Source organism: Rhinichthys klamathensis, unplaced genomic scaffold (assembly GCF_029890125.1).
Source record: "Rhinichthys klamathensis goyatoka isolate OS25496 unplaced genomic scaffold, OSU_Roscu_1.1 h1tg000244l_1, whole genome shotgun sequence".
In the NCBI taxonomy this organism is placed as follows: Eukaryota; Metazoa; Chordata; class Actinopteri; order Cypriniformes; family Leuciscidae; genus Rhinichthys; species Rhinichthys klamathensis.
This window is the reverse complement of record NW_026606766.1, coordinates 1186284-1212526: the sequence shown is the minus strand read 5'-3', so window position 1 is coordinate 1212526 and position 26243 is coordinate 1186284. Positions and strand designations below refer to the sequence as shown.

The window sequence follows — 26243 nt, the reverse complement described above, 5'->3', positions numbered from 1 at the left end:
GACCAGCATAAACCTTGGATATAGTTCACGTTTAATGACGCTGATAGGGACAAACATTGAATTTGTCTATACATGCACAGAATAAATAAAATGAAAGTACAAGGAAGAGAATTTAATTACAGTGTGCTTTCGGCTGCTCTCCTACAGTTCCCAGATCAGCTGCACAGTGTTCAGCCTGTATGATCTGATGTGATGTGTTTATTGCTGATGCTCAGACGACTCCTCTCTGGTCCTCATGCGAGCGCTGGTGAAAGACGAAGGAGACGGCAGCGTCCCAGGACGCCTGCAGCACCGGGTCCCTCAGGCCTCTTTTATCTGAACAGTGCTGCCAGTTGGACAGATCGCTGGTGCAGTCCGAATCATCTGGAGGAGGACGCACCTGACGATTGTTTACACAGCGCCTACAGCGAAACCTGACACACACACACACACAGAGAGGGATTAAACACAAATGCCCTCATCCATGAATGAATTTAGTCAAAAAACAATGCAGCATTAGGTGTTAAAGTATGCAGTTTCTGCAACCCTAGGGGCAACATATTGAAAAAACTTAAAGGAACACTCCGACTTTTTGGGACTTTAGCCTATTCACCGTATCCCCTAGAGTTAGATAAGTCCATACATACCTTTTTCATCTCCATGCGTGCTATAAGTCTGTTTGACGCACCCACCGCTAGCCTAGCTTAGCACAAAGACTGGATGTAAATGGTTGCAGCTAGCATACCAATCCAAATAAGTGACAAAATAACGCAAACATTTTCCTATTTACATGTTGTGATTTGTATAATCACAGAGTGTACAAAAAACAAAGTCACATGAGACACAGACATATTTTAACCGTATAAATACTGGGAACTATATTCTCAGAAGGCGAAGCACTGCTACTTGGGCGGAGTGATAACCGCAGCACCTGAGACTCGCTCTCTGCTCCTCACCACGGCGCGTCTCAGGTGCTGCGGTAGGAAAATGTTTGCGTTATTTTGTCACTTATTTGGATTGGTATGCTAGCTGCAACCATTTACATCCAGTCTTTGTGCTAAGCTAGGCTAGCGCTGGGTGCGTCAAACAGACTTATAGCACGCACGGAGATGAAAAAGGTGTGTATGGACTTATCTAACTCTGGGGGATAGAGTGAATAGGCTAAAGTCCCAAAAAGTCGGAGTGTTCCTTTAACAGGTAAAAGTAGGCTAATTTCAATAAAAGGTCCAATACATTAGCAATACTTTCAGCTGTGTTGCTCTGTGTCATGATGAGTAAGCAATTGACTAAAGGCTCGTACACACCGGGACGAATATCGGCGCGCATCATTCGCCAGTGTTCACACCCAAGCGATTTTGGCTGACGATGAGCCGAGTGAACACTTATTCATTCCCTGACATTAGATGGCGCCCATTTGCTCTGCAATACCACTCCATAACAGTTCTCTTTTATCAAGATTTGTGTAGTCGCTGTCGTGTTTGTCATATACTTCTTTATGTTCCGACACCAACGAGACCAGCAGCTCTACATTCATCTTGCCTCGCATCTTCCTCGCTACTTCTTCGCCATTACGTATGTGTGCTCGGCAAGACCGTGTTGTGTTTGAGCGCCCCCAAGTTGTGTTTTACTGTAACTTCAGAAGCTCCAGACACGTGAGCAAAACCGCCAATCTCATTGGTCTAGGGATGTTAACGATTAATCGACGATCGATTAATTGTCGATAATATATTAATCGATCAAACTCATCGATTAAGCAGATTTATGCGCGTGTGTGCTGCTCAACCGCGAAACATGTAAGCGAGCGCGCTGGAGTTATGTTTGGGACTATTTTACACCTTCATCGTGACTAAGTTTGCGTGTGTATTTGCAGCCTTTTGTTTTGTGGAAATGTAAGTTGTAATAGTTTATTATGTGTGCGTCTTTCTAGTAGGGATGCACCGAATCCAGGATTCGGATTCGGCCGAATATTGGGCTTTTTAACGGGGTTCGGTTTCTGCCGAACCTCATCAATTTTTTCCACCGAACCGAACCCTAGGCTTGCACTACACGCGCTACGTCGAAGTCACCGATCAGTGAATGACATCAAAGTACCGCGTGAACGAATAGAGAGCAGACGGCTCCTTAAGCTTTTGAATTGCTCTCGCGGAGTCGCGGTACTTTGATGTCATAAACTCATCTGTCTGTGCAGCGCCGGTTCAAGTCGAACAAGCCTGTAGTGTAACGCGTTGTGTCAGGAAGAAAAATAGGGATAGCTCACAGCTAAAGTTATTGCAGAGGCCAGACAGACTCACGGAGGCGATTGGCATCTTACAACTTGCACTTTATTCCCAAATCGAACTTGTGTAACTGTCTGTCACACCTTCTACCGTCCACAGCGTTACTTAAGAAAATAAGGTAAAAATGAGCATCAAACTGAAATAAACTGCATACATGGGCATGTGTTCGAGGCGCACGGCACATGCAATACGGACTGCAGTGCAGACAGTTTTAACAGGGAGCGCGCAGCTCTTAAAGGGGCCACACCTTATTTCCACTCGTTACAGTAGGTGGACCGTTCGAATGCAGTAGGCTGTGAGAAAGTGAAAATGTAACTTTTGAGCAGAAAAAGTGTTGTTTAGCAGTACCTTCAGTGAAAGAAGGCAATTCAAGTCGAGCTACATGTTCAATTTGCAATGCCGATTTGTCTCATGGTGGCAAGGACTCTAAACAATAGGCTACACAACATCGCCGCTGTTAAAATGCATAATGTTGCTTATTCTTTTTTTTCTTCTTTTTTACAGTTATAAAAGTAAAAGTAGTGTTTATTATTTACAGTAATAAAATAAAATGAAATATCCACTTTGTTTACTTCATTAATGTGTTTACTGTGTTAATGGACTGAGGATGAGAGTAGGATTCGGTATTCGGTATTCGGATTCGGCAGAATCTTAACCAGTGGATTCGGTATTCGGCCGAACCCCACAAATCTGGATTCGGTGCATCCCTACTTTCTATATCTGATTTCTCATATTGGATGCATCTGGTTAAGAATTGAAGCGTGATCTTCAGCGCGCGCTGCTCAAACGGCAATGCACGACTAATAATGACTATTGGAACTGTCATATGACATTATAAAGAGAACAATATTGTGAATTATTTGGGTTTAGTTGCTGTGTCGCGTTGTTCACAACATGAGTCATTCTGAATGGCACGTAAGTTCAAGTTCACTTGTGCATTCACTGCATTTTGTGAAGATATATTTTGTAATATCATGTTTATTTTGTATATATCTGACTAATCTCATATAGGTTGCGAACGAGCTAGCAAAGTGCTCAACGGTTATTCATTCAGCGCGCGCCGCTCACGCAGCAATGCACGACTAATAATAACGATGATTAATTTGGCACTGTCATATTAGATAACATCAGAACACTCATTTATTAAATCGTTGTGAATTCATTGGGTTTAGTTGCCGTTTTCAGTGCACGTCCACAACACATTCTGACAAGCACGCATCTGAGGCAGCTTTGGGGACACGTTGTATTAGTCGTTAAATTTAATTTAATTATCAATCACATCGAAACATTTTACAATCCTACTAGCCCTTTATTAAGATTAAATACTGTTCTCATTAATTTGGTGAGGAAGATAGCGTTTGGCCATATGCCACAGCAGCAGACGCATAATTGATTGTTAATTTAAATGACGATCGATCATGGGAATTTGTGAAAATTGACATACCCTCAGTTCTGTAATTGAAGTTTCCAGGTCTATAATCTTACTGTTACCTTTCTCAGACCAAGGGGGATTATAAGTGCTGCTGCTAATGTTTCAAGTTTTTCATACAAGTAGTTTACCAGATAGATTATTATATGTAGACTTAATATAGTTTAGGCTAAACCTACCCATATAGATTCTGATTTAACTTTTATTTTATGTTTCTTAATGTTTGCAACAGGTGAGCCAGTGCACAATTATTTTCTATGCATTTTAATTTTCTGTGCATAATTTATTTTTGTTAAACTACATAAATGCCATTCTGTACCGTATCCCAACTGTTACAATAAAACATCATTTGAGCAATATAACATGCAATATTTTGCTCTTTATGTTAAAGACACTATTGATACCATGAGAAATGTACATTCTCAGGAAAATAGCCGCTTATCAGTTAATCGTTAATCGATCGATAAGGTCAATCAATTAATGATTAATGAAATAATCGATAATTTGCATCCCTACATTGGTCGGATAGTTTTTGACGCGGCGCGTCAAACAAAAACAAACGAACCCGAGGCGTTTTTAAAAAAAAATGACGCTTTTGCGCGTGGCGTGCACACTCACATTGGCGCCCTTTGTCTAGTCATGAGGCGTTAAACGTCGGCGAATATTGCGTGCGAAATTCGTCCCAGTGTGAACAGGCCTTCAGACTCATCGAGAGTGAAAGCCATTATCCCACTCATCCAGCATATCTGTGCCGGTGCGTGATGATGCTGTATGGCAGTGGTTCCCAAACTTTTTAAGAGTAGCCTAATTTCACCAATACATTAGGAATACTTTCAGCTGTGTTGCTAAGTGTCATGAGTAACACCTCCTGAGGCATTTACCACCCTTTTTCTTTAAGGGACAATAGTTGCCCACTTTTCCAGTGCATTTTTTTTATATCAGTGCATTACCTTTATAAATAATGTAAAAAATAAATAAAAAAAAGTTCAATAGAGATATAAAATTATGGTAAAACCAATTCCACATTAACATTCATGCAAATATTTAAGAAAATTTGCATTCTTGCTTGTATATCATTTATGAACACCATTAAAATCAAGAACTCGCACAGTCTGTCTATATTTGATCTTTATGCTAGTAGGTGCTAAATCCACACTTTTACAAAGGTGAGAACGGCAGTAATGTAGTGTTTTACCTGTCATGCGTGTCGCTGACTGTCTTCTCGTTGAGTGAGAAGAGTTCTCGCAGCTCTCCAAGAGAGAAATGTCTTTCCACATCTTGTTCCTCATCCACTACACAACTACTCAAAGCTTTCTTATGAGCCTGTCTCTGTAAGATCTTCTCCTCTATCGTTCCAGTCTAACAGAGAGGGGAAAAGAAACAAGCTGGCTAATGATCCACTTTTAAAGATGAGCATCTTGTACTAGAGACATATTTTTATCCATTTAATTGTGAAAACATCTCTGTCAACTCACCGACAGCAGTCTGTAGATGAAGCAGGTCTTCTTCTGTCCATCTCGCCACACTCTGGCCATCGCCTGCTCGTCATTGGCTGGATTCCAGTCAGGGTCGAACATCACCAGGCGATTTGCACCAATCAGATTCAGCCCACAGCCGCCAGCCTTGCTACTCAGCATGAAGATGAACTCTGGATTCTGGAAGAGAGGAATCTGAAAGTGTTAAAGCTGAAATAAAATAAACTATAAATATTAGATGAAAAGCAAACTTATTTCAGCTAGCACACAAGGCAACATTTCTATTTTAAGTTAAAGCACTAAAATTTCTAACTTAAAATAAAAATTTGCCTAAATTCTAAAAGTGAAGCTGAAATAAAAATAAACCTAAATAGTGATAAAAAAAGAGAACTGAATACATATACATATATAAGAAGAGGTCATAATTATATATATATATATATATATTGCTGTCAAACGATTCAAATATTTAATCGCGATTAATCGCATTAATGTCATAGTTAACTCGCGATTAATCACAATTAATCGCACATTTGTATCTATTCTAAATGTCTCTTGATTTCTTTTTGTCCCATTCTTTTTTCTCATTTTAATGCTCTTTTCAACATGGAAAAGTGGATCGGCTTGCTTTGTGCAAAAGTTTTTTATTGAAAACAACATTGACATATACTGTTCAATTTCACACTAAAACATTTTCACTTGGAGCAAATAATCTCTCACACAATGTAACACTGTCCATCAATAAAAGGGTGAAATAAATACTGACGAGGTCCTGATATTGACGAGGGGCGGAAAATTCGCATCAGCTGTGTGTGTGTGTGTGTGTGTGTGTGTGTGCGTGTGTGTGCTTGGCCATCAAGTGGTATTTCAGACTGGACGTGCTGCGATGATGATAGCTCAGTTCACAACGACAAAACACACAGATCACTTTGGTCTTGTCAATGGGACCATTTGGCAACTTTTTAAAAGTAAACTTTCCATTCAGAATCTTATTGGCGTCCATTTCGGCGTCTCACGCTCGTCATTCACTCAAAACGTAACGTTAACCTACTATTTAGCCGGCTAAAACTTCCTCGCGCGGCGCAAGCCATTGAAATGAATGGGTTTTATAGAGCAGCGCCACGTCCTGTTGCAAAAGCATGTGAAAAAAACTAAAGTTTGCTAGTTCAAAAAGACCGTTAATCGCGCGATAAAAAAATTAACGCCGTTAAAATGGGTTTGCGTTAACGCCGTTAATAACACGTTTAACTGACAGCCCTAATATATATATATATATATATATATTTTTTTTACTATAATAGTATAAATAGAACTAAAATAACACTAATAAGACTTGAAATGACAAATTGAACACAGAGTATGAAATGGAAACAGACTTACAGAGGGGGTGTTGAATCTCTCCACAACCTTTGCTCTCTTCTTGATGGACATTGTCCCGTCCAGTCTAACGTAAAGGTATCTATTCATGAAGAAAAATATATTCTTAAACCATAATAAGGCTGAATGGTAATATTTTGGTTCATGGCTAAAAATTGTAGATGATGTTGTGTACATCTATAGGGAGGCAGACGGGGAGAATACTTCCAGATCAAGGCCGCTGGCGCTCTACACTGAAGCTGGATTTATATTATCTGAAATCCTCACCTTCGGGTTCGACACAGCTTTTCAAAAAGGTCCAAAGTCTGTGTGTAGTTAGAGACCAGAACCACTTTATCACTTGTTGTTGTTCTGGTCATCGCCAGGATATAATCCAGTACCAGCATCTTCCCTGTAAACAAGGCAGTCATAGATCACGGTCAGACATTAATAAATCAGCGCTTAAATGCCACACAGTATGGGTTTTGGCCAATTTAAAATGTACCCTAGCAAGGCTTGAACCATGTTTTTAGGTTTTATTTGATGTTGATTGATTTAATTATATGGGTTCAGATTAAATTGATGTTACAAATGAAAGGGATTTGATTTTACATGGTTCAGAAAAATGCAGTTATGAAGGTTTAAAAAAAAAAAAGGCCACAAATGTTAGTTGCTGAGCACAAATATTGTCAACGTATTTAAAACATTTATTTCTGACACTCGTTAAATATTACCAAAGTTTATGGTCAGTAAGACTTTTTTGAAGTCTCATGTTTTAACAAGGTTGCATTCATTTGATCAAAAACAATAAAAACTGAAATTCTATTCGAATATATGGTAACACTTTACATAAGGTTCATTGGTAACATTAATGTATTAACTAACAACGAGCAATACATTTATTACTGTATTTGTTAATCTTTGTTAATGTTAGTTAATAAAAATACAGCTGTTCATGTTAGTTCACAGTGCGTTAACTAATGTTAACAAGATTTTAATAAAGCATTAGAAAATGTTAAAAATGAACATTAACAAAGATTAATAAATGCTGTATACGATACTCGTTCATTATTTGTTCATGCTGACTAATGTAGTTAATTAAGTAATAACCCTAATTGTAAAGTGTATATTTTAAAACGTAATTTATTCCTGATCAAATTGAATTTTCAGCATCATTAGTTCATGCTGACTAATGTAGTTAATTAAGTAATAACCCTAATTGTAAAGTGTATATTTTAAAACGTAATTTATTCCTGATCAAATTGAATTTTCAGCATCATTACTCCAGTCTTCAGTGTCACATGATCCTTCAGAAATCACTCTAATATGTTTTACTTCAGAAACATTTCTGATTATTATCAATGTTGTAAACTATGGAAGCTTGTTTCCGCCACAGAATGAAAAATAAAAAAGGTAATTGCGACTTTTTATCTCACAATTCTGACTTTTTTTTCTCACAATTGCGTGTTATAAAATCAGAATTGCGTGTTGTAAAGTCAGAATTGATTGATATAAAGTCGCAATTGCAGGTTATAAAGTCAGAATTGCGTGATATAAAGTCGAAATTGCGTGTTATAAAGTCAGAATTGCGTGATATAAAGTCAGAATTGATTGATATAAAGTCGCAATTGCGAGATATAAAGTCAGAATTGATTGATATAAAGTCGCAATTGCGTGTTATAAAGTCAGAATTGCGTGTTGTAAAGTCAGAATTGATTGATATGCAATTGCGTGTTGTAAAGTCAGAATTGATTGATATAAAGTCGCAATTGCGTGTTATAAAGTCAGAATTGATTGATATAAAGTCGAAATTGCGTGTTGTAAAGTCAGAATTGATTGATATAAAGTCGCAATTGCGTGTTATAAAGTCAGAATTGATTGATATAAAGTCGCAATTGCGTGCTATAAAGTCAGAATTGCCAGATATAAAGTCAGAATTGATTGATATAAAGTCGAAATTGCGTGTTATAAAATCAGAATTGCGTGTTGTAAAGTCAGAATTGATTGATATAAAGTCGCAATTGCGTGTTATAAAGTCAGAATTGATTGATATAAAATCGCAATTGCGTGTTGTAAAGTCAGAATTGATTGATATAAAGTCGCAATTGCGTGTTATAAAGTCAGAATTGCCAGATATAAAGTCAGAATTGATTGATATAAAGTCGAAATTGCGTGTTATAAAGTCAGAATTGCCAGATATAAAGTAAGAATTGATTGATATAAAGTCGCAATTGCTTGTTATAAAATCAGAATTGCGTGTTGTAAAGTCAGAATTGATTGATATAAAGTCGCAATTGCGTGTTATAAAGTCAGAATTGCGTGATATATAAAGTCGAAATTGCGTGTTGTAAAGTCAGAATTGATTGATATAAAGTCGCAATTGCGTGTTATAAAGTCAGAATTGATTGATATAAAGTCGCAATTGCGTGTTATAAAGTCAGAATTGCGTGTTATAAAGTCAGAATTGCGTGATATATAAAGTCGAAATTGCGTGTTGTAAAGTCAGAATTGATTGATATAAAGTCGAAATTGCGTGTTGTAAAGTCAGAATTGATTGATATAAAGTCGAAATTGCGTGTTGTAAAGTCAGAATTGATTGATATAAAGTCGCAATTGCGTGTTATAAAGTCAGAATTGCGTGTTATAAAGTCAGAATTGCGTGATATAAAGTCGAAATTGCGTGTTGTAAAGTCAGAATTGATTGATATAAAGTCGAAATTGCGTGTTGTAAAGTAAGAATTGATTGATATAAAGTCAGAATTGCGAGATATAAAGTCAGAATTGATTGATATAAAGTCGCAATTGCGTGTTATAAAGTCAAAATTGCCAGATATAAAGTCAGAATTGATTGATATAAAGTCGCAATTGCGTGTTGTAAAGTCAGAATTGATTGATATAAAGTCGCAATTGCGTGTTGTAAAGTCAGAATTGATTGATATAAAGTCGCAATTGCGTGTTATAAAGTCAGAATTGATTGATATAAAGTCGAAATTGCGTGTTGTAAAGTCAGAATTGCGTGATATAAAGTCGAAATTGCGTGTTGTAAAGTCAGAATTGCGTGATATAAAGTCGAAATTGCGTGTTGTAAAGTCAGAATTGATTGATATAAAGTCGCAATTGCGTGTTATAAAGTCAGAATTGATTGATATAAAGTCGAAATTGCGTGTTGTAAAGTCAGAATTGCGTGATATAAAGTCGAAATTGCGTGTTGTAAAGTCAGAATTGCGTGATATAAAGTCGAAATTGCGTGTTGTAAAGTCAGAATTGATTGATATAAAGTCGAAATTGCGAGATATAAAGTCAGAATTGATTGATATAGTCGCAATTGCGTGTTATAAAGTCAGAATTGCGTGATAGTCGCAATTGCGTGTTGTAAAGCCAGAATTGATTGATATAAAGTCGCAATTGCGTGTTATAAAGTCAAAATTGCCAGATATAAAGTCAGAATTGATTGATATAAAGTCGCAATTGCGTGTTATAAAGTCAGAATTGATTGATATAAAGTCGCAATTGCGTGTTGTAAAGTCAGAATTGATTGATATAAAGTCGAAATTGCGTGTTGTAAAGTCAGAATTGCGTGATATAAAGTCGAAATTGTGTGTTGTAAAGTCAGAATTGCGTGATATAAAGTCGAAATTGCGTGTTGTAAAGTCAGAATTGATTGATATAAAGTCGCAATTGCATGTTATAAAGTCAGAATTGATTGATATAAAGTCGAAATTGCGTGTTGTAAAGTCAGAATTGCGTGATATAAAGTCGAAATTGCGTGTTGTAAAGTCAGAATTGCGTGATATAAAGCCGCAATTGCGTGTTGTAAAGTCAGAATTGATTGATATAAAGTCGCAATTGCGTGTTATAAAGTCAGAATTGATTGATATAAAGTCGAAATTGCGTGTTGTAAAGTCAGAATTGATTGATATAAAGTCGAAATTGCGTGTTATAAAGTCAGAATTGCGTGATATAAAGCCGCAATTGCGTGTTGTAAAGTCAGAATTGCGTGATATAAAGTCGCAACTGCGTGTTATAAAGTCAGAATTGCGTGTTGTAAAGTCGAAATTGCGTGTTATAAAGTCAGAATTGCGTGATATAAAGTCAGAATTGATTGATATAAAGTCGCAATTGCGTGTTATAAAGTCAGAATTGATTGATATAAAGTCGCAATTGCGTGTTGTAAAGTCAGAATTGATTGATATAAAGTCGAAATTGCGTGTTGTAAAGTCAGAATTGCGTGATATAAAGTCGAAATTGCGTGTTGTAAAGTCAGAATTGCGTGATATAAAGTCGAAATTGCGTGTTGTAAAGTCAGAATTGATTGATATAAAGTCGAAATTGCGTGTTGTAAAGTCAGAATTGATTGATATAAAGTCGCAATTGCATGTTATAAAGTCAGAATTGCGTGATATAAAGTCGAAATTGCGTGTTGTAAAGTCAGAATTGCGTGATATAAAGCCGCAATTGCGTGTTGTAAAGTCAGAATTGATTGATATAAAGTCGCAATTGCGTGTTATAAAGTCAGAATTGATTGATATAAAGTCGAAATTGCGTGTTGTAAAGTCAGAATTGATTGATATAAAGTCGCAATTGCGTGTTATAAAGTCAGAATTGCGTGATATAAAGCCGCAATTGCGTGTTGTAAAGTCAGAATTGCGTGATATAAAGTCGCAACTGCGTGTTATAAAGTCAGAATTGCGTGATATAAAGTCGAAATTGCGTGTTATAAAGTCAGAATTGCCAGATATAAAGTCGAAATTGCGTGTTATAAAGTCAGAATTGTGAGATATAAACTAGTCTGAGGGGAAAAAAGTTAGTCTTTTTTCCCCCTTAGAATTGGCCTGATAACTCGCAATTGCGAGTTTTAATCTCACAATTCTGAGAAAAGATGTCGCAATTATGTGTTATAAAGTCAGAATTGCGAGATGTAAACTCGCAATTGTGAGAAAAAAAGTCACAATTTTTTTTCTTATTCAGTGGCGGAAACAAGCTTCCATAGTAAACAGTTGAGCTGCTTCAGCTTTTTGTAGAAACTTTTTTCAGGATTCTGAACAAAGTTTAAAAGAATGTTACAAAAAAAGTTTCAAATAAATGCTGTTCTAAGTATAATTTTTTTTTTTCTTTTTTACAACAACTTTTGAACAGCAGTGTAAGTCAGAACTGACCTGAGAGCTGTGGTTCTACTGCTTTAGTTGAATACTTTTGTGGGAAGAGGTCCAATGCTCCATCAAAACCCTCTTCTCCTGCCAGACACTTCTCATAAATCAAGGCAGGATCTAACAGAGAGAACAAAAACATATTTTGCAGTTTTAATGTAACAATAACTTTGTCAGAAAATAAAAAAGGGCGATTATGTCAAAGGTAAAGAGGTCCACACTCACGGTTGCAGAGCTTCTTAAGCGAGGTGATGGAGGACAGGGAAGACACCGTGATCTTGCCGGTCTGCAGACTCTCTACAGGTTTGGACTGCTTCAGGAATAACTTGTACAGCTCTTTCTGGAGAGGAGTAAGACTGAAAAAAACACTTATTCTTTAATGCTTCCTTCAAGGCAAAATAAAGTTACACTTACTGTGTAAAGGGATAGTTCACCCCAAAATGAAAACTGTCAGTAATGACTCTCCCTCATGTTGTTCAACCCCGTAAGACTTTCGTTCATCTTCAGAAAACAAATGAAGATATTTTTGATTAAATCTGAGAGCTTCATGGATCACTCCTCCATAGGCTTCTTAAGGGATCGAAACTGGCCGGCCCAAAAGTTATGAAAGACATCGTTAAAATAGTCCGAGTGACTACAGTGGCTCAACCTTAAGTTTATCAAGCGACGAGAATACTTTTGAACGATGACTAACTTTTCTGTGCCGGCAAGTTTCAATCCCTTAAAAGTAGGGGTGTAACGGTTCACAAAATTCAGGGTTCGGTTCGATACACTTGTGTCGCGGTTCCGTACGCTTTCGATACAGCAAAAATAAATAAATGCCAGAGAAATTTCCTTGATTTCATTTTTTTTATTATATTTTTATTAAAACTAACATCATAAAGTATGATATTTGTTTACTTTGAGCAATGATGGAGCTATACTTGACTTTTCTTAGGAGCTTATAAAACAAAACAGCTCCTTGGACAAAATTAAATGTAATATTGTAGTAGTTATAAACAAAGGTTTTTTTTAGTTCAGATTAACATTTGAGGGCAGCAATTGTATTCATAATGTCAAAATAAAACCGACGTAATGTTACTTGAAAGCATTATAACCTACTATTCCTGCCACACTCCCATGGTTACAGTTAGTAGTGTTACTACAGTAAACCCATGGTGAATGTTGCTGATCTGTGGACACTGGATAGGTCATTCACGGCACAATGTTTCTCCTGGTTTCCGCGTCAGCGCTGTTTGATCCGTTAATAACGGAGAAATGTGAATGTTTCTCACTAGATCTCGCAGCGATGTTATTACTTCAGTGGCGAACTCAAATGTTTTCTTTACTGGATTTAGCTGTGTAGTAACAGTGCTGATGATGAAGATCGGCTCGCGCGGCATTGGTCCAAACTGATAAACGGTCCGTCAACCACACAATAACGAGTGGTTTCGTTCCACTTACATTACATTTGCCATCTGATGTTGGGCAATGTTGTGGTCGCGCCAGCGTCTCTTACATTATGAGCGCGCTTGCCACGCACCTACATTTGAAATACCGAAATTTTGGTCGGCAGGAAAAATGGTCCAATGATATGCTGGAGCACTGTCTATGAGCAGAATGGCGTCTAAGCGATTGTGGTGTTCTGTTCTTGGGTGTAATAACGAACACAGTCATTTTAATGTTCCTAAATCCGAACCGCTGAAGACGCAGTGGCTGAGTTTGTTTTCGAAGGGAATATTCCCCACGAGCAACGTCAATGCTCTCATGTTTGCGCGAATCATTTCTCAGCAGACTGCTTTATAAACGAGGGTCAGTATAAAGCTGGATTTGCTAAGAAGCTGCTCCTGAATAAAGGATCGGTACCAGATATTCGTGTTCCTGCTGAACCTCTAGAACAACTGAAGTGAGTGTAACGTTTTATTAACCTTAATATTAATATTTATATTAATCTTTGCAAATCGCTAGCTGCACGCTTCACAATGAATGCATCTAAGGTAGGGATGGGAATTGATAAGAATTTAACGATTCCGATTCCATTATCGATATTGCTTATCGATTCGATTCCTTATCGATTCGATTCCTTATCGATTCTCTTATCGATTCTCATTGGGTGAGGGAATAAGTACAAATTTGTTTGTTCGTATTAACTTATTGAACTTATTACCTATTTTTTTGTTTGTTAATTATTATTAACTAGCTGACACAGCACAGCGTATTAGGGGTGTGAACCTACACTGGTCTCACGGTTCGATTACGATTATCATTTCATCGATGCAGTTCAATTCGATATCTCGATGCATTGCATGCACTGCATCCTCAATTTTACTTCAAAAGTGATGTGTGCGTGCGTGTGTTCACCTGTTCGTGAAGTCGGAGTGACAGAAACAGTGACATTCCAGTTTAAGTTTCATGGGACTAAAGTCTGTTCATGATGTGTGGCCAAATGTTTCTGCATATTGGAGGTCCCCCCCTTTGACGAAATGGAAATTTTACAGGTGTTGCAACAAGTGACCATATTGTTATGAGGCGCCGTCATACTCTGAGTATGTGCGCGAGTTTGAGTTTGTGTGTGCTCGCGTCTCATACGAGTATGTGCGTGGAGAGTTTGTGTGTGCGCACACGCGTCTCATATGAGTATGTGCCTGGAGAGTTTCGCGTGTCTCGAGTATCTCGTGTGTGTAGAGTTTGCGTGTATGCGTGAGCGACTTTAGGTGTGTCGTTGTGCATTTCATATGTATTTGTTTGAGCATTCAGCAGTATACATGTATGTTTGACTAGTAAACGTTTATGCAAGTGTTTCATATGTGTGCGTGAATGAAGTTTGATTTAAGCCCTAGACGGCACCTCATATATTGTCGTCTTTTCGCGTGAAATATAACCAAACGAGCGCTTCTGCCTCGATGCCATGTTTGTTGCGTTCTGAATCAAAATAACGCAGCTCGTGTGTGACGTCATGACACATTTGCAACGTGCGGAACCGATAAGCGGAATCGTTAAGCAGGCATACTAACGGTTCCAAGGTATTGGTTCACTGGGAACCGGTTCTGAAGAAGAACCGGTTCTCGATTCCCATCCCTAGTCTAAGGTTTACACTCAGGGTACATTACGGCATGTTTTCTATGTACGACGTTCTCAATATAATTCATAATGCCACGTTTATACTGAACAACGCGTTATGGTTATTGTGTTACAAACGGTGTACGCACAGAACAGAGAGGCGGAGTGAGCAAAGCTCATTATCATTTAAAGGCATATGCACTGAAACGGCGTGCTGAAATCAGAGCTGTTTTTGACCAGGTAAAATAAGTGTTTTCTTACAATACTAATGAGAATTTTTAATTAAAGTATATTACAAACTTTTAATTTAGACCCTAAAGAATCATATTAGCTTGTACAAAAATTGCATTATATGACCCCTTTAAGTGCTAATGATGGCACACATGCGTTGGGTTACTGACCCCTGTATTAAACACTTGATATTGTTATACATGTTATTTTGAGCCTTGCAATTACAGAAAGTAGTGAATATGACTATCAACTGATCTCTTACTTGCAGCAGACAACTTGTTCAATCTTCACAGGCAGATACTTGGAAAGAATATCTGAAGTTCTTCGAATCAAACACCTTAACAAAACAAACACAATGTTTAATTGAAATGAATTGAACGGTGCGATAGAGTGGCCGGGCCGTTTTCTCTCATGCTCACCGGTTTACAATGCTGATGAGTTGCTGGAGTTTCTCCTCTCCGGCAGCTCTGTCTTTATCACTGGCGTCCGCGTCACGACCCTTTAGGATTGGAATCTCAAATCGTTTCTTAAACTCCTGAGCTGTGCCTGAGAGGAGAGACGATTGAAGAAGCACACACATGGAAGAGAGACGGACGATTACTGAAGCGCACTCGATAAATATTGACTGAGTAAAGTTCTCCACAGGATCATGTACAACTGGAATGATCAAGTGTGTCTTACCAAGGATACCAGAATTTACGAAGTGCACCAAACTGAAATATTCCAGTAAGTCGTTCTGAATGGGCGTTCCAGATATCAGCACTCTCCTCTGAGCGTTCATGGAGTTCAGCGCCTGGTACGTCTGATTGTCTGAGTTTTTCAGCCTGTGACCCTAAACAAACGACACGGGTCGACAAAAAAAGATTTCAAGGTTTCTATAGTTCATCAGCAGGAAAAAGTAAGCAAGCAAGTAAAGTTAATTTGTATAGCACCTTTCACAGACAAGGAAGGGTCACTAAGTGATACAAATAAACAGTGAAATAAAACAACTAGTACAAATTTAAAAAAAAAAAATTACAAACCTAGTACAACTCCACAACTGTACTACTATAAATGTCCATAAAAATTCAATAACAAACAAATCATATATTGTTATTGTTAGTTAAAGGTGCATTGCGCAAGTCTCTGAGTTTTTGCAGAACTACGCCCCCTCTGGCGCCAAGCGAAACTGCAACCAGAGGTGTGCACGCTCATGGACCCCACACACACACACGCACGAGCTGTTCATAACCAAAGGGGCATCAGCCGCACAAATCTTTTGTTTACAGTCATAATGTCTTCAGAGGTAATAAAGTTATAAATCTGCAAGTCATTTTAAATATATGAAAGGAAAGGCATTTGAGTAAATTACACGTATGTGTGAGGGGAAAACTTCGGTTTTTGTTTCCATCTATCTCCAAGTTGAACTGTTTTATGTGTTTACTGTCTCCACTTATATTGTTCATAATAATACAATCATAAGTTATTACTTTGTAAAAGCTCAAAATAATAATCATACCATACACAGTTGGTCAACAAAGTACACTCAAATGTCTCAAGGTAATAAACAATCAAATGGGCAAATCCGCCGAAGATTTGCGGGGGTTTAGCCTGTTTTATTGATCTGCTAAGTAGCATATTCCAATAGCAATACATCCTAATTAGGCAGTAATTTGCTCAAAATTTGCGTCTAATTATGTAACTTATTTATCAGCATTTTATATCACACTCAAGAATCTTGAACTGTTTTACTCGAATAGCGAATCACTAAACTACATGTAGTGCTGATTTATTTATATTTTGACAGGGACAATATACACTGACGAACATTTATGTGAAATGTGTCAATACTTTTCAACTGCTGTCGCTGGGCAAATAATCCCTCTTATTTATTTTACTGTACAGGATTATAGAGGCAATCGCAGTGATCGGAGAAGGGCTCATTCAGCCCATCAGGCAATTGTTTAAGCATGTATGGGTTAGAAAAACGGGTATTTTTAACATGAAATGTTGCGCAATGCACCTTTAAAAGCTTGTCCAAAAAGATGAGTGTTTTTTAAAAGATTCCACAGAACTCATAGTTCTCAGAGCTAAAGGGAGCGAGTTCCAGAGCTTATATTAGGAGTAAGAACAAAAAGTGATGACATTGACATTGTTTCTATGTGCCATATTGTTATAGTTGTGGTGTAAACTCTGCTATTCTTTTACAATGATTTTTAGAACTATATCTTTATCGTTATATTTATCGCTCTTGGTGTGAAGAGGCTTTTATTCTCATCAAAGCCGCATTTATCTGAACAAAAATACAGTAAAAACAGTATTAATATTAAATATTATTACAAAATAAAATAAATGCAGTCTACGTTAATATATTAATCATTCTAATAATATGCTGACTTTGTTCTGAAGAAACATTATTATTAATGTTGAAAAGAGTTTATTTTTGTGCAAACCATGATTTTTTTTTAAATATTTTTCTACAGCATTTATTTGAAACCTTTTGTAACATCATAAATGTGTTTACTTTCACTTTTGAGCAATTTAAAGCATCTTTGCTGAATCAAAGTATTATTTTTTTTTTAAATGGTAGTCACTTGAGAATATCCATGACTTTAATTATTATTATTTTTATACATTTCTCTTACCTTACCTTAAATTCCCTAATATTTTTGGGCTTTCAACAAATTGTTTTATTATGATGTACTTTTTTTTATTATTATTATTGTACACTTACCTCGTCACAGATAACCAGTCCAACTTTGCCTTTGTGCAGGACTTCAGTGTGGAGGCGGAATGTTTCATAGGATATTATTAAAATTGGAGTTGGCACTCTTATGCCATGCTGGGAGATGAAGTTCTCTGAAAGATGACATGAACATGTAGTGAAGCTGAATAACACAGTCATTCAAAACAGAAGATGAAGTATAGTGACCAGCCAATGTGGGGTTTTTAATAGCCAAATTACTAAAATTAAACATTTAAAACACACATACTTTATAAGAAAAAAACAAGCCACAAAAAATAAATAATCAGTATTTTTGTCTCGTTTTCCAAAAAAACCCCAAGATAAATGTGCATAGGAAATTTAATTTACTGGCAAACAGTTTTTTCTTGTGTTAGGTTGACATTTAACACGATTTAGTGAGGCTTATGCATAAAATAATAAAACAATTCAAGATATATTCTCAGGAAAGTCTTCTTGAACAGTTTTGTATATCAAGTGAAATTGTCTCGTCTTAAAGGGATACTCCACCCAAAAATGAAAATTCTGTCATCATTTCAAATTCAAAAAACTTTATTATCTATCAACCAGTGATAGAAATTTGTCTTTGGTTAAAAAGGCTCACATATACACAATACAATCACACACACACATCACAATTTAAAATTGTTACAAGGAAAAAAGTAGGCCTGCCTTGCACTATGTAAAACAATAAAGGCTCAAGCCCAATATACTAATGACACTTTTTGGTCTTATTTTAAATAGAAATAGCAGTAGGAATAAAAGAGTTCCTGTACGCTTTCTTTTTGGCCAAAGGAGCTCTAAAGCGGCAACCTGATGGCAGGAGATTTACTCACCCTCAAGTTGTTGCAAACCTGTATGAGTTTATTTCTTCTGCTGAACACAAAGGAAGATATTTTGAAGAACGATTGGAACCAAAAACGGTTGTATGGCACCATTGACTTCCATAGTAGAAAAACAAAGGTCCAATCGTACTTCAAAATATCTTCCTTTGTGTTCAGCAGAAGAAAGAAACTCATACAGGTTTGCAACAACTTGAGGGTGAGTAAATGATGACAGAATTTTCATTTTTGGGTGGAGTATCCTAGCCTGGTTAGAACCAGACCATTCTCAGTCGTAACTGAGTTATGGTCTGGCAAAGCGTCATAGACAAATCATTTCCAGAGGGGCGTCACCAACGGACGTCGCGGATAGACCTAAACCCAATCAGAGCGATGAAGGAGATGACGTATGCAGAGCGGCGGAGACACATCTCCGAGTGTTGTTCTTTGCTCGGTTTTTAACTAAAAGGAAACGTTCAAATGGCTTAAAACAGACGCGATAGCTGATTGGAACGAGTGATGTTCGACGGCGGCATCCATCTTTGTAATGTAGGCTACAAAATCTGCTTCAAAATCCCAGCGCTGTCATCATCGTGTAAAGCCCGCCCCAACGTTTCTGATTGGTGCCGCGATTTCGGCGGATTGGAAATGGGCTTGAATGAGCTCTTTGCCAGACTAACTTTCAGAGCAAATCTAAATTTGCCGGAAGTTGTCTGGGTTTTCCCAGGCTAGGAGTATCCCTTTAAAGCCTATAAATAACTCCTGTTGTAAGAAAAGAATGAGAAGAAGAATACCAAGTTTGCGATCTATCTCCTCTTTGGATCCGCCATCGATCGCGACAGGCTGCACGCGTCCACCCAGCCATTTGCCCACTTCATTGTACCAGTTTCGCACGAGGCTTGAAGGGGACACTACGATGACCTTGTCGATCTCAGGTTTGAAATCAGGACTCTGTTTAAGTAAAGTCCACATGAGAGTGATGCACTGCAGAGTCTTTCCCAGTCCCATCTCATCCGCCATAATACAGCCGTACGAGTTTTCAATCCGCCTTCCGGTCACACAGTCCCACAGGAACTTCACACCCTATGGAAGAAAGTGATAGGGATTATCTGAAAGGTCTTTCCCCAAAAATATGGGATAAAGATTTATAGAAGAGAAAGGGTTATAATCAAATATTTTGCTCATCCATTATTAGGGCTGGGTAAAAAATATCAATTTCTCGATTTTAATCGATTCTTATTAGGCTAGTCATCCTGTTTTCAGTTGATGAATGAATTGTAGCGCTCATCCCATCCAATAAATTGCAATAATCTTTGTGCTTTGTTACTATTGATATTAAACAAAGTCTCCGATTTCTAATTACAGATTCAATCAGTGTTTCGACCGTGAAAAGACGTCAGTAAAACAGCTTTTAAACAACGTCACATTTACCTCAGAAAAACCATATCCAGTGACCATAAACTCGTTAGTCAGCTACAAAAATAAACTCTAAAGAGGAGCATTTTGCTAAATATATGCACCAAATTTCATATTCATTATAATTTTTAATGTTCTTCAATATTTATTTAATGCATGTTTGAATAAATCTGGCAGGTTATATGACAGCCACCATTTTAATGTTTATATTTCATATAACTGTATTATTATAAAAATAAATAAAAGTGTAATTATTAAGTGTTTGTATACAAATCAGTAATTACCAATATTATAGTAGGCTAATGAAGCCTAGTAGGCTACAACTGACTCCCATAGTTTACAGCATTAGTTGAGACGAGATTCGTTTTCCTTGAGAAAATTTGCCATGTATTGTACCTGATATCCAAAATAATCAATATTGCATCGAAGCGAAATCAAATCGCAAGCTTGTGAATCGAAATATCAACGGTTTACGTTCACACATAAACATAACTGACTGTGTTTACGTGAATACTCACCAGGACCGGCATTTTGACATTATTTTGTGTGTATTTGACTATTTAAGCCCAATAAGCAGCGAAAAAGAGCTCAATTCAGTACTGAAAGGTGGCTTTATGTACCGTACACACACTTTGGCTGTGAGCCAGCCTGCCGGATCCAGGCTGTATCCAGATCTGACGAAGGAGCTTCGCCTGGACCCGATGACAATGCAGTGCTGAAGTGTCAACTATCCTCTCCCTATGGAGGATCCCTTTCCCACTCTACAGATAAAGCGTTGTTGAAAATCCGGTTCGCGTACCCCGAAGTGATCAAATAAAACAAAATTCTTTATCTAATGTATAGGCAAGACAAGTAGTTTGTTTAGGCATGGTTTGTAGGGAAATTACAAACCTGCGCACACATATTCAAACGAATATAACTATAGAATCAATTCTTAATGCGCATGTGAACGCCATCCGGTCACAGGTTCGCGTTTAAAGTCTGTTTAGAGAGAACGCCGTCGTCTTAGCGGCCCCTAATGTAATAACAAATGATAATTTTGCTGGAAGTGAATCAATCAAAACTAACTTTAGCTGGAAATAACATTATTAAAAAATCGCTATAAAGCCAAAACAATCTCTGTTACCGGAAATTGTATGTTTATCTCTGTAAAGTGGCTTTGAAACAATCTACATTGTTAAAAGCGCTTTATAAATGAAGATGACTTGACCTGATCCGGAGCAAGAGAGAGAGAGAGAGAGAGAGAGAGAGAGAGAGAGAGAGAGAGAGAGAGAGAGAGAGAGAGAGAGAGAGAGAGAGAGAGAGAGAGAGAGAGAGAGAGAATTGATTTTGGAAGCTTTTCAGATATTCCAGCATTGATACGTTAAGAAAAATCAATATTTTTGACAACACTACATTGCACTTAGTTTATTATTTCGGATGCCTTTTTACAAGACTACAATTTAAAATATTATATATATATATAATTCAACCCACCAAAGTGGCTAGTAGGAGAGTTACATGCCACTGCTGAAATACGCCCGCATGTAACGGGTGTTAATGTCAAGCCCTGGTTATAATTATACTGAAATTATATCTGACTGATATTTTATACCTTTTGAGGTTATTCTGTAACAATCCACTCACTGAACCCCTATAGCAAATCATACCTCTCGTTGATGGGGCCGAAGCACTTTAGTGAGCACTGGATCTACAACCACATGCACTGGTAACTTCTCCCTGCAAAACAATCAATCACAAAGTCGATCATGTCATTGGTGAGGAGCTGCAAAATAAATCTGATATAAAGATCTGAAAATCAACAGATATGACTGACTTGTCTGCTTTGATGAGCTCATGAGCGCTGATGGCAGGCGGCTCGTACAGAACCAGCGCTCCGTCTTCAAACGGGTCGTGTAGGGCCTTCCTCACACCGGCCCGCTTCAGTCCCAGAGCCCGCAGACCCAACGGGCCTGATCACAGCAACACAACACCCTCTGAACCTCCACAACTCGCTTACCATCACACGAATTACTTCATGAAAAATACATAAGCTATGAGTACAGACTTACCTGTATAATTTTGAATGGGAACTTTAAACGGCTTTGATAAGATCTTACGAATGAAGTCTTCCTGTAAAAATAAATAAATAATAATCATTTAAAATAGCAATTTTAGGTCATTTTTTCACAGTTTTGAAAGCAGTTTTTTTATTTGTTTGATTTTCAATGTGTTCACATACAAACAAGTCTAGGTGAATGTGCCTCTCTGCATTTACAACTCACATGCTCATTGCCATCTGCGCAGACGGGTGTGTTGGTGAGCGGCGTCAGGGGTTTTCTGAAGGGAGAGATGTATTTTTCTATACACCCTCTCTTACTCTGTGACGCCTGTGGGAGTGACAACAGTCAATTCAATTCAAAGTGTGCTTTATTGGCATGACAATTGTTACAATGTATTGCCCAAGCATTTCTAATGTTTACAGTGAATCTAGAACACACACACATTTATATAAATAACATACACATTCATGCATACATTAAAAAGGGTAAATAGAAAAATCAACATTTTAGAATTCACAATTTATACTTGTGTTATGTGTGTGTGTCAATCACATCCTCATTCAATCAAGAGCTTTAATTATGTCCCACTCACGATGTCAGGCTCCCAGTCCTCATCATCTGAATCCGGCCCTTGTTTCCTTTTGGCCACTTGACTGGGTGCTAAACTTCTCCTCTGCGGTTATTAATAATTGAAGTGGATTTTACTGAGTTATCGGAACACGAATCAATAACAACAAACAGAACATACACTAAACATGTATAACTGTTACATAAAGATCACAGTATCTAAACATACATGAGTCGACATCAAGTTAAAAGATTAATATAGCAACCTACCATTCTGAATCAGGAATTTAATCCAACTTAAATAAATACATTCAAATAAATATGCATTTTCTTTTTCTCAAGTCTTTTTTTTCTGAGGTGATCCGCCTCAGGCACTAACAAATAAATAACTTAACTGATCCGTTTAACGAAATCCCCACACCATCGAATGTATGAAACTACAACGATTATCGTATTTTAATAAGATATTAACCCTGGCATATTAATTAGAACTGAAAATTAAGTCTTCGTCGTTGTTGTTGTTAAATACTGGCATGTTTGAGAGTCCCGCGCACTGTGCACACTTCACACTTTACGGCAAACGGGAAGGAACAAACTTGGCTTGACATGCGTTTCGAAAATAAATGCTGCTGCGACAGAAAGAGAACGAAAATATCAAATGTAAATGTATATATATTCAGTTAAGTTAAATAAATGGTTAGAATATAAATGTTTTCGTTTTATATTTATATTAAGATAATATAAAACCATATAATATATAATTTTCAATTAGGCTACATATCATTACTCTTCGGAGTGTGTATGCCAATGGCATCAAAACGGAAATGTATAGAGTTATAATGTCTTGGTGATTGTATTTTACTCAATATTAAGTTTTTGTTGATGTTGTTGATAACAGCTTATAATATTTATATATATAAAAAATCATTATCAATGTAGACTTATGCATTGTAGGTTATTTGCTTATTTTTACTTTGATTCATTTGCTTTATATGCATCTATAGATGCTATTATTACTAACTTCTAACCAGTGCTGGGTTTAATGCATTACTAAATATTTAAATACTGTAATTTAATTACTTAAGTAAGGGAAAGTAAAGTAAGGGATTAGTCTTAATTTTTCTGTTATTTAATTCCAGTTACTTCTGATGTAGTTGCACTAAATACTGTATAAACACACACATACATATATATATATATAGGCTTATATATAAAACAAAAGTGATAAGTTTTGTCTAACGATAAAATATAGCCTACATTTTAATGTAAACTTCACCCTTGTCAGTTCAAGAATATATGCAATTTTATTTTATTATATATATTTTTTCATATTATTTAAGAGCAGTTCATATCTATACGTGTATTGTTCATCAAGGTTGATATGGGATTTCTTTATTAATTAGTAATAAGTGTAGCAATACTTTTTTAGAGAGAACACCGCTGAAGAAGTAATTAGTTTAATTAGTGACTTCCCAACGCTGCTTCTCTGAATGTTTTGAGCATCTCTTTATTGAACTTCCCCTGACTGTCCACTAGATGGCGCAGTCGCGTTGATTATTCAGGGGTCAGAGGTCAAACTGACACTGACTGCGGAAAACAAAGTTCCATTAGAACTCTGGAATGCAAATGTTGGTGCAAAATAAAACACTAAATGAAACGCGTATGACACAAAGGTAAAATGTATATTTCTCTTTAAATGCATCATCTGTATAAAAATCTGAGCAATAAATTCCAGGTATATACACTTTATAAATAATAAAAATATAATTATGATAACATGTACACAAAAAAACAACAACAATAAATACATCAAACAATAGCAGTACTTTCCCTTAAATAAAGCAAGGGATGCACAGCATCCAAAGGGAAAATGATGTCATCCTTAAGGAAAAGAACAGACTGCGCTGCTGGGAAACAGTTCAAGACTATAAAACACGGCTTTCCTCGGATCTCAGAGGAACTAAACTCAAAACTGACCAAAACGTCCCAGATTATTGTGAAGAACATTAAAGCTTTGCCCAATCTGACATCTTTCAAATGCTGGGAAAAAAATAGTAGATAATCTATTAGATCTATGATCTATGAGTCAAAAACAGAAATGCAGATACAAACAAGGCCAGAACACTGCAGTAATCGAACAAAACATGAAGAGGTTAAACTGATGTCAATTCTATGAGGTTTTATATGAATATCAATACAAAACAGTTGATAAAATCCCTGTTACGTTCAAAGGCAGTAAGAATAATGGAATTTGTGAATTTGTAATTTCCACAGTGATAAAATGTGTTCAGTATAAGGGTGAATCTCATGACGACACGTCCTGGTCACATTTAACCGCAAAATCAAGCAGAAAACAGAAGAAAAGAAAAGAAATCATGTGGAAATATGTTGATTAGATTTTAAAACAATGTCATACAATCAAAAAGCATGTACAATAAATAATGCCACAATGGTGAATACCGGTGTTATTTTATTATAATTGAGATAGTTATATCTATTATAGTTTTTAATTAATATTTTTAATTCGATTTTTTATATTTTCAGTTTTCATTTTAATTTCAGTTAAAGTTTTAGTCATTTTTTGTCGCTTTTATTAGTTTCGATTATAGTTTTATTAATTTTGATTTCGGTTTTACTTTTATTTAATCAAGGTAAACTAAATGAAAATTGGAAGTGAAACAAAAGCTGAAACTTTTTTTTAAAAACTTTTTATATTTTATTTAAAATTTGTATGGTTTTAGTTTGTTATAATAACAACAACCATGATGATACAATATGATTTCAATTATATCATTAGTTTTTTACATTATAGAGTTGAGAATGTGAATTTTGTGAAAGATTGAAAGGGTGAAAATAAAAATCTCATGAAAATAATGTTGCAAGGTAAACAAACAAAAAATCTCAGTGGACCTAAAAATTGACAAAAGTTTCAGAAAACAAATTCCTGTCTAGTATTTCTGTTGAATTCCAGGTGAAACGTGATCCAGACGTGTTCCTGACGGGTTTCGTGAGATTCACTCATGAGTTCACAGGTCGTTATAGTGTCTTCGAGAACATTACAAGTGATACACAAGTAAAAGTTAAAGTAAACCATGATATTAATACAGTAACTGTGAGAAGTGGAATAGAAGCGTGTGACTGTCGATTAAAGAGGTGCATCGTTCTATCTATCTATCTATCTATCTATCTATCTATCTATCTATCTATCTATCTATCTATCTATCTATCTATCTATCTATCTATCTATCCATCTGTTATCTATCCATCTATCTATCATCCATCATCCATCTGTCATCTATCTATCTATCTATCTATCTATCTATCTATCTATCTATCTATCTATCTATCTATCTATCTATCATCCATCCATCTGTCATCTATCCATCTGTTATCTATCCATCTATCTATCTATCATCCATCCATCTGTCATCTATCTATCTATCTATCTATCTATCTATCTATCTATCTATCTATCTATCTATCTATCTATCTATCTATCTATCTATCTATCCATCCATCTATCTTTCCATGATCCATCTATCTATCTATCTATCTATCTATCTATCTATCTATCTATCTATCTATCTATCTATCTATCTATCTATCTATCTATCTATCTATCATCCATCTATCTATCTATCATCCATCCATTTATCATCCATCCATCTATCATCCACCCATCCATCATCCATCCACCCATCCATCTATCATCCATCTATCTATCTATCATCCATCCATTTATC

The 26243-nt window shown here is 36.5% G+C and overlaps 1 protein-coding gene across 1 annotated transcript; it reads right to left on the bottom strand.

Moving 5' to 3' along the window:
* Positions 1–11: 11 nt before the first annotated feature.
* Positions 12–23072, bottom strand: rad54l (RAD54 like). The gene is made up of 18 exons (XM_056266044.1): positions 22771–23072; positions 22526–22606; positions 22156–22260; positions 21943–22003; positions 21708–21843; positions 21541–21610; positions 19270–19558; positions 17646–17770; positions 15614–15764; positions 15352–15478; positions 15195–15269; positions 11888–12018; positions 11672–11782; positions 6804–6927; positions 6540–6618; positions 5160–5339; positions 4880–5043; positions 12–413 (listed from the first exon to the last, which is right to left on the bottom strand). Exons 1-18 carry the CDS (start codon positions 22771–22773, stop codon positions 212–214), a joined length of 2214 nt encoding a protein of 737 aa, XP_056122019.1. The 5' UTR covers positions 22774–23072; the 3' UTR covers positions 12–211.
* Positions 23073–26243: the final 3171 nt, after the last annotated feature.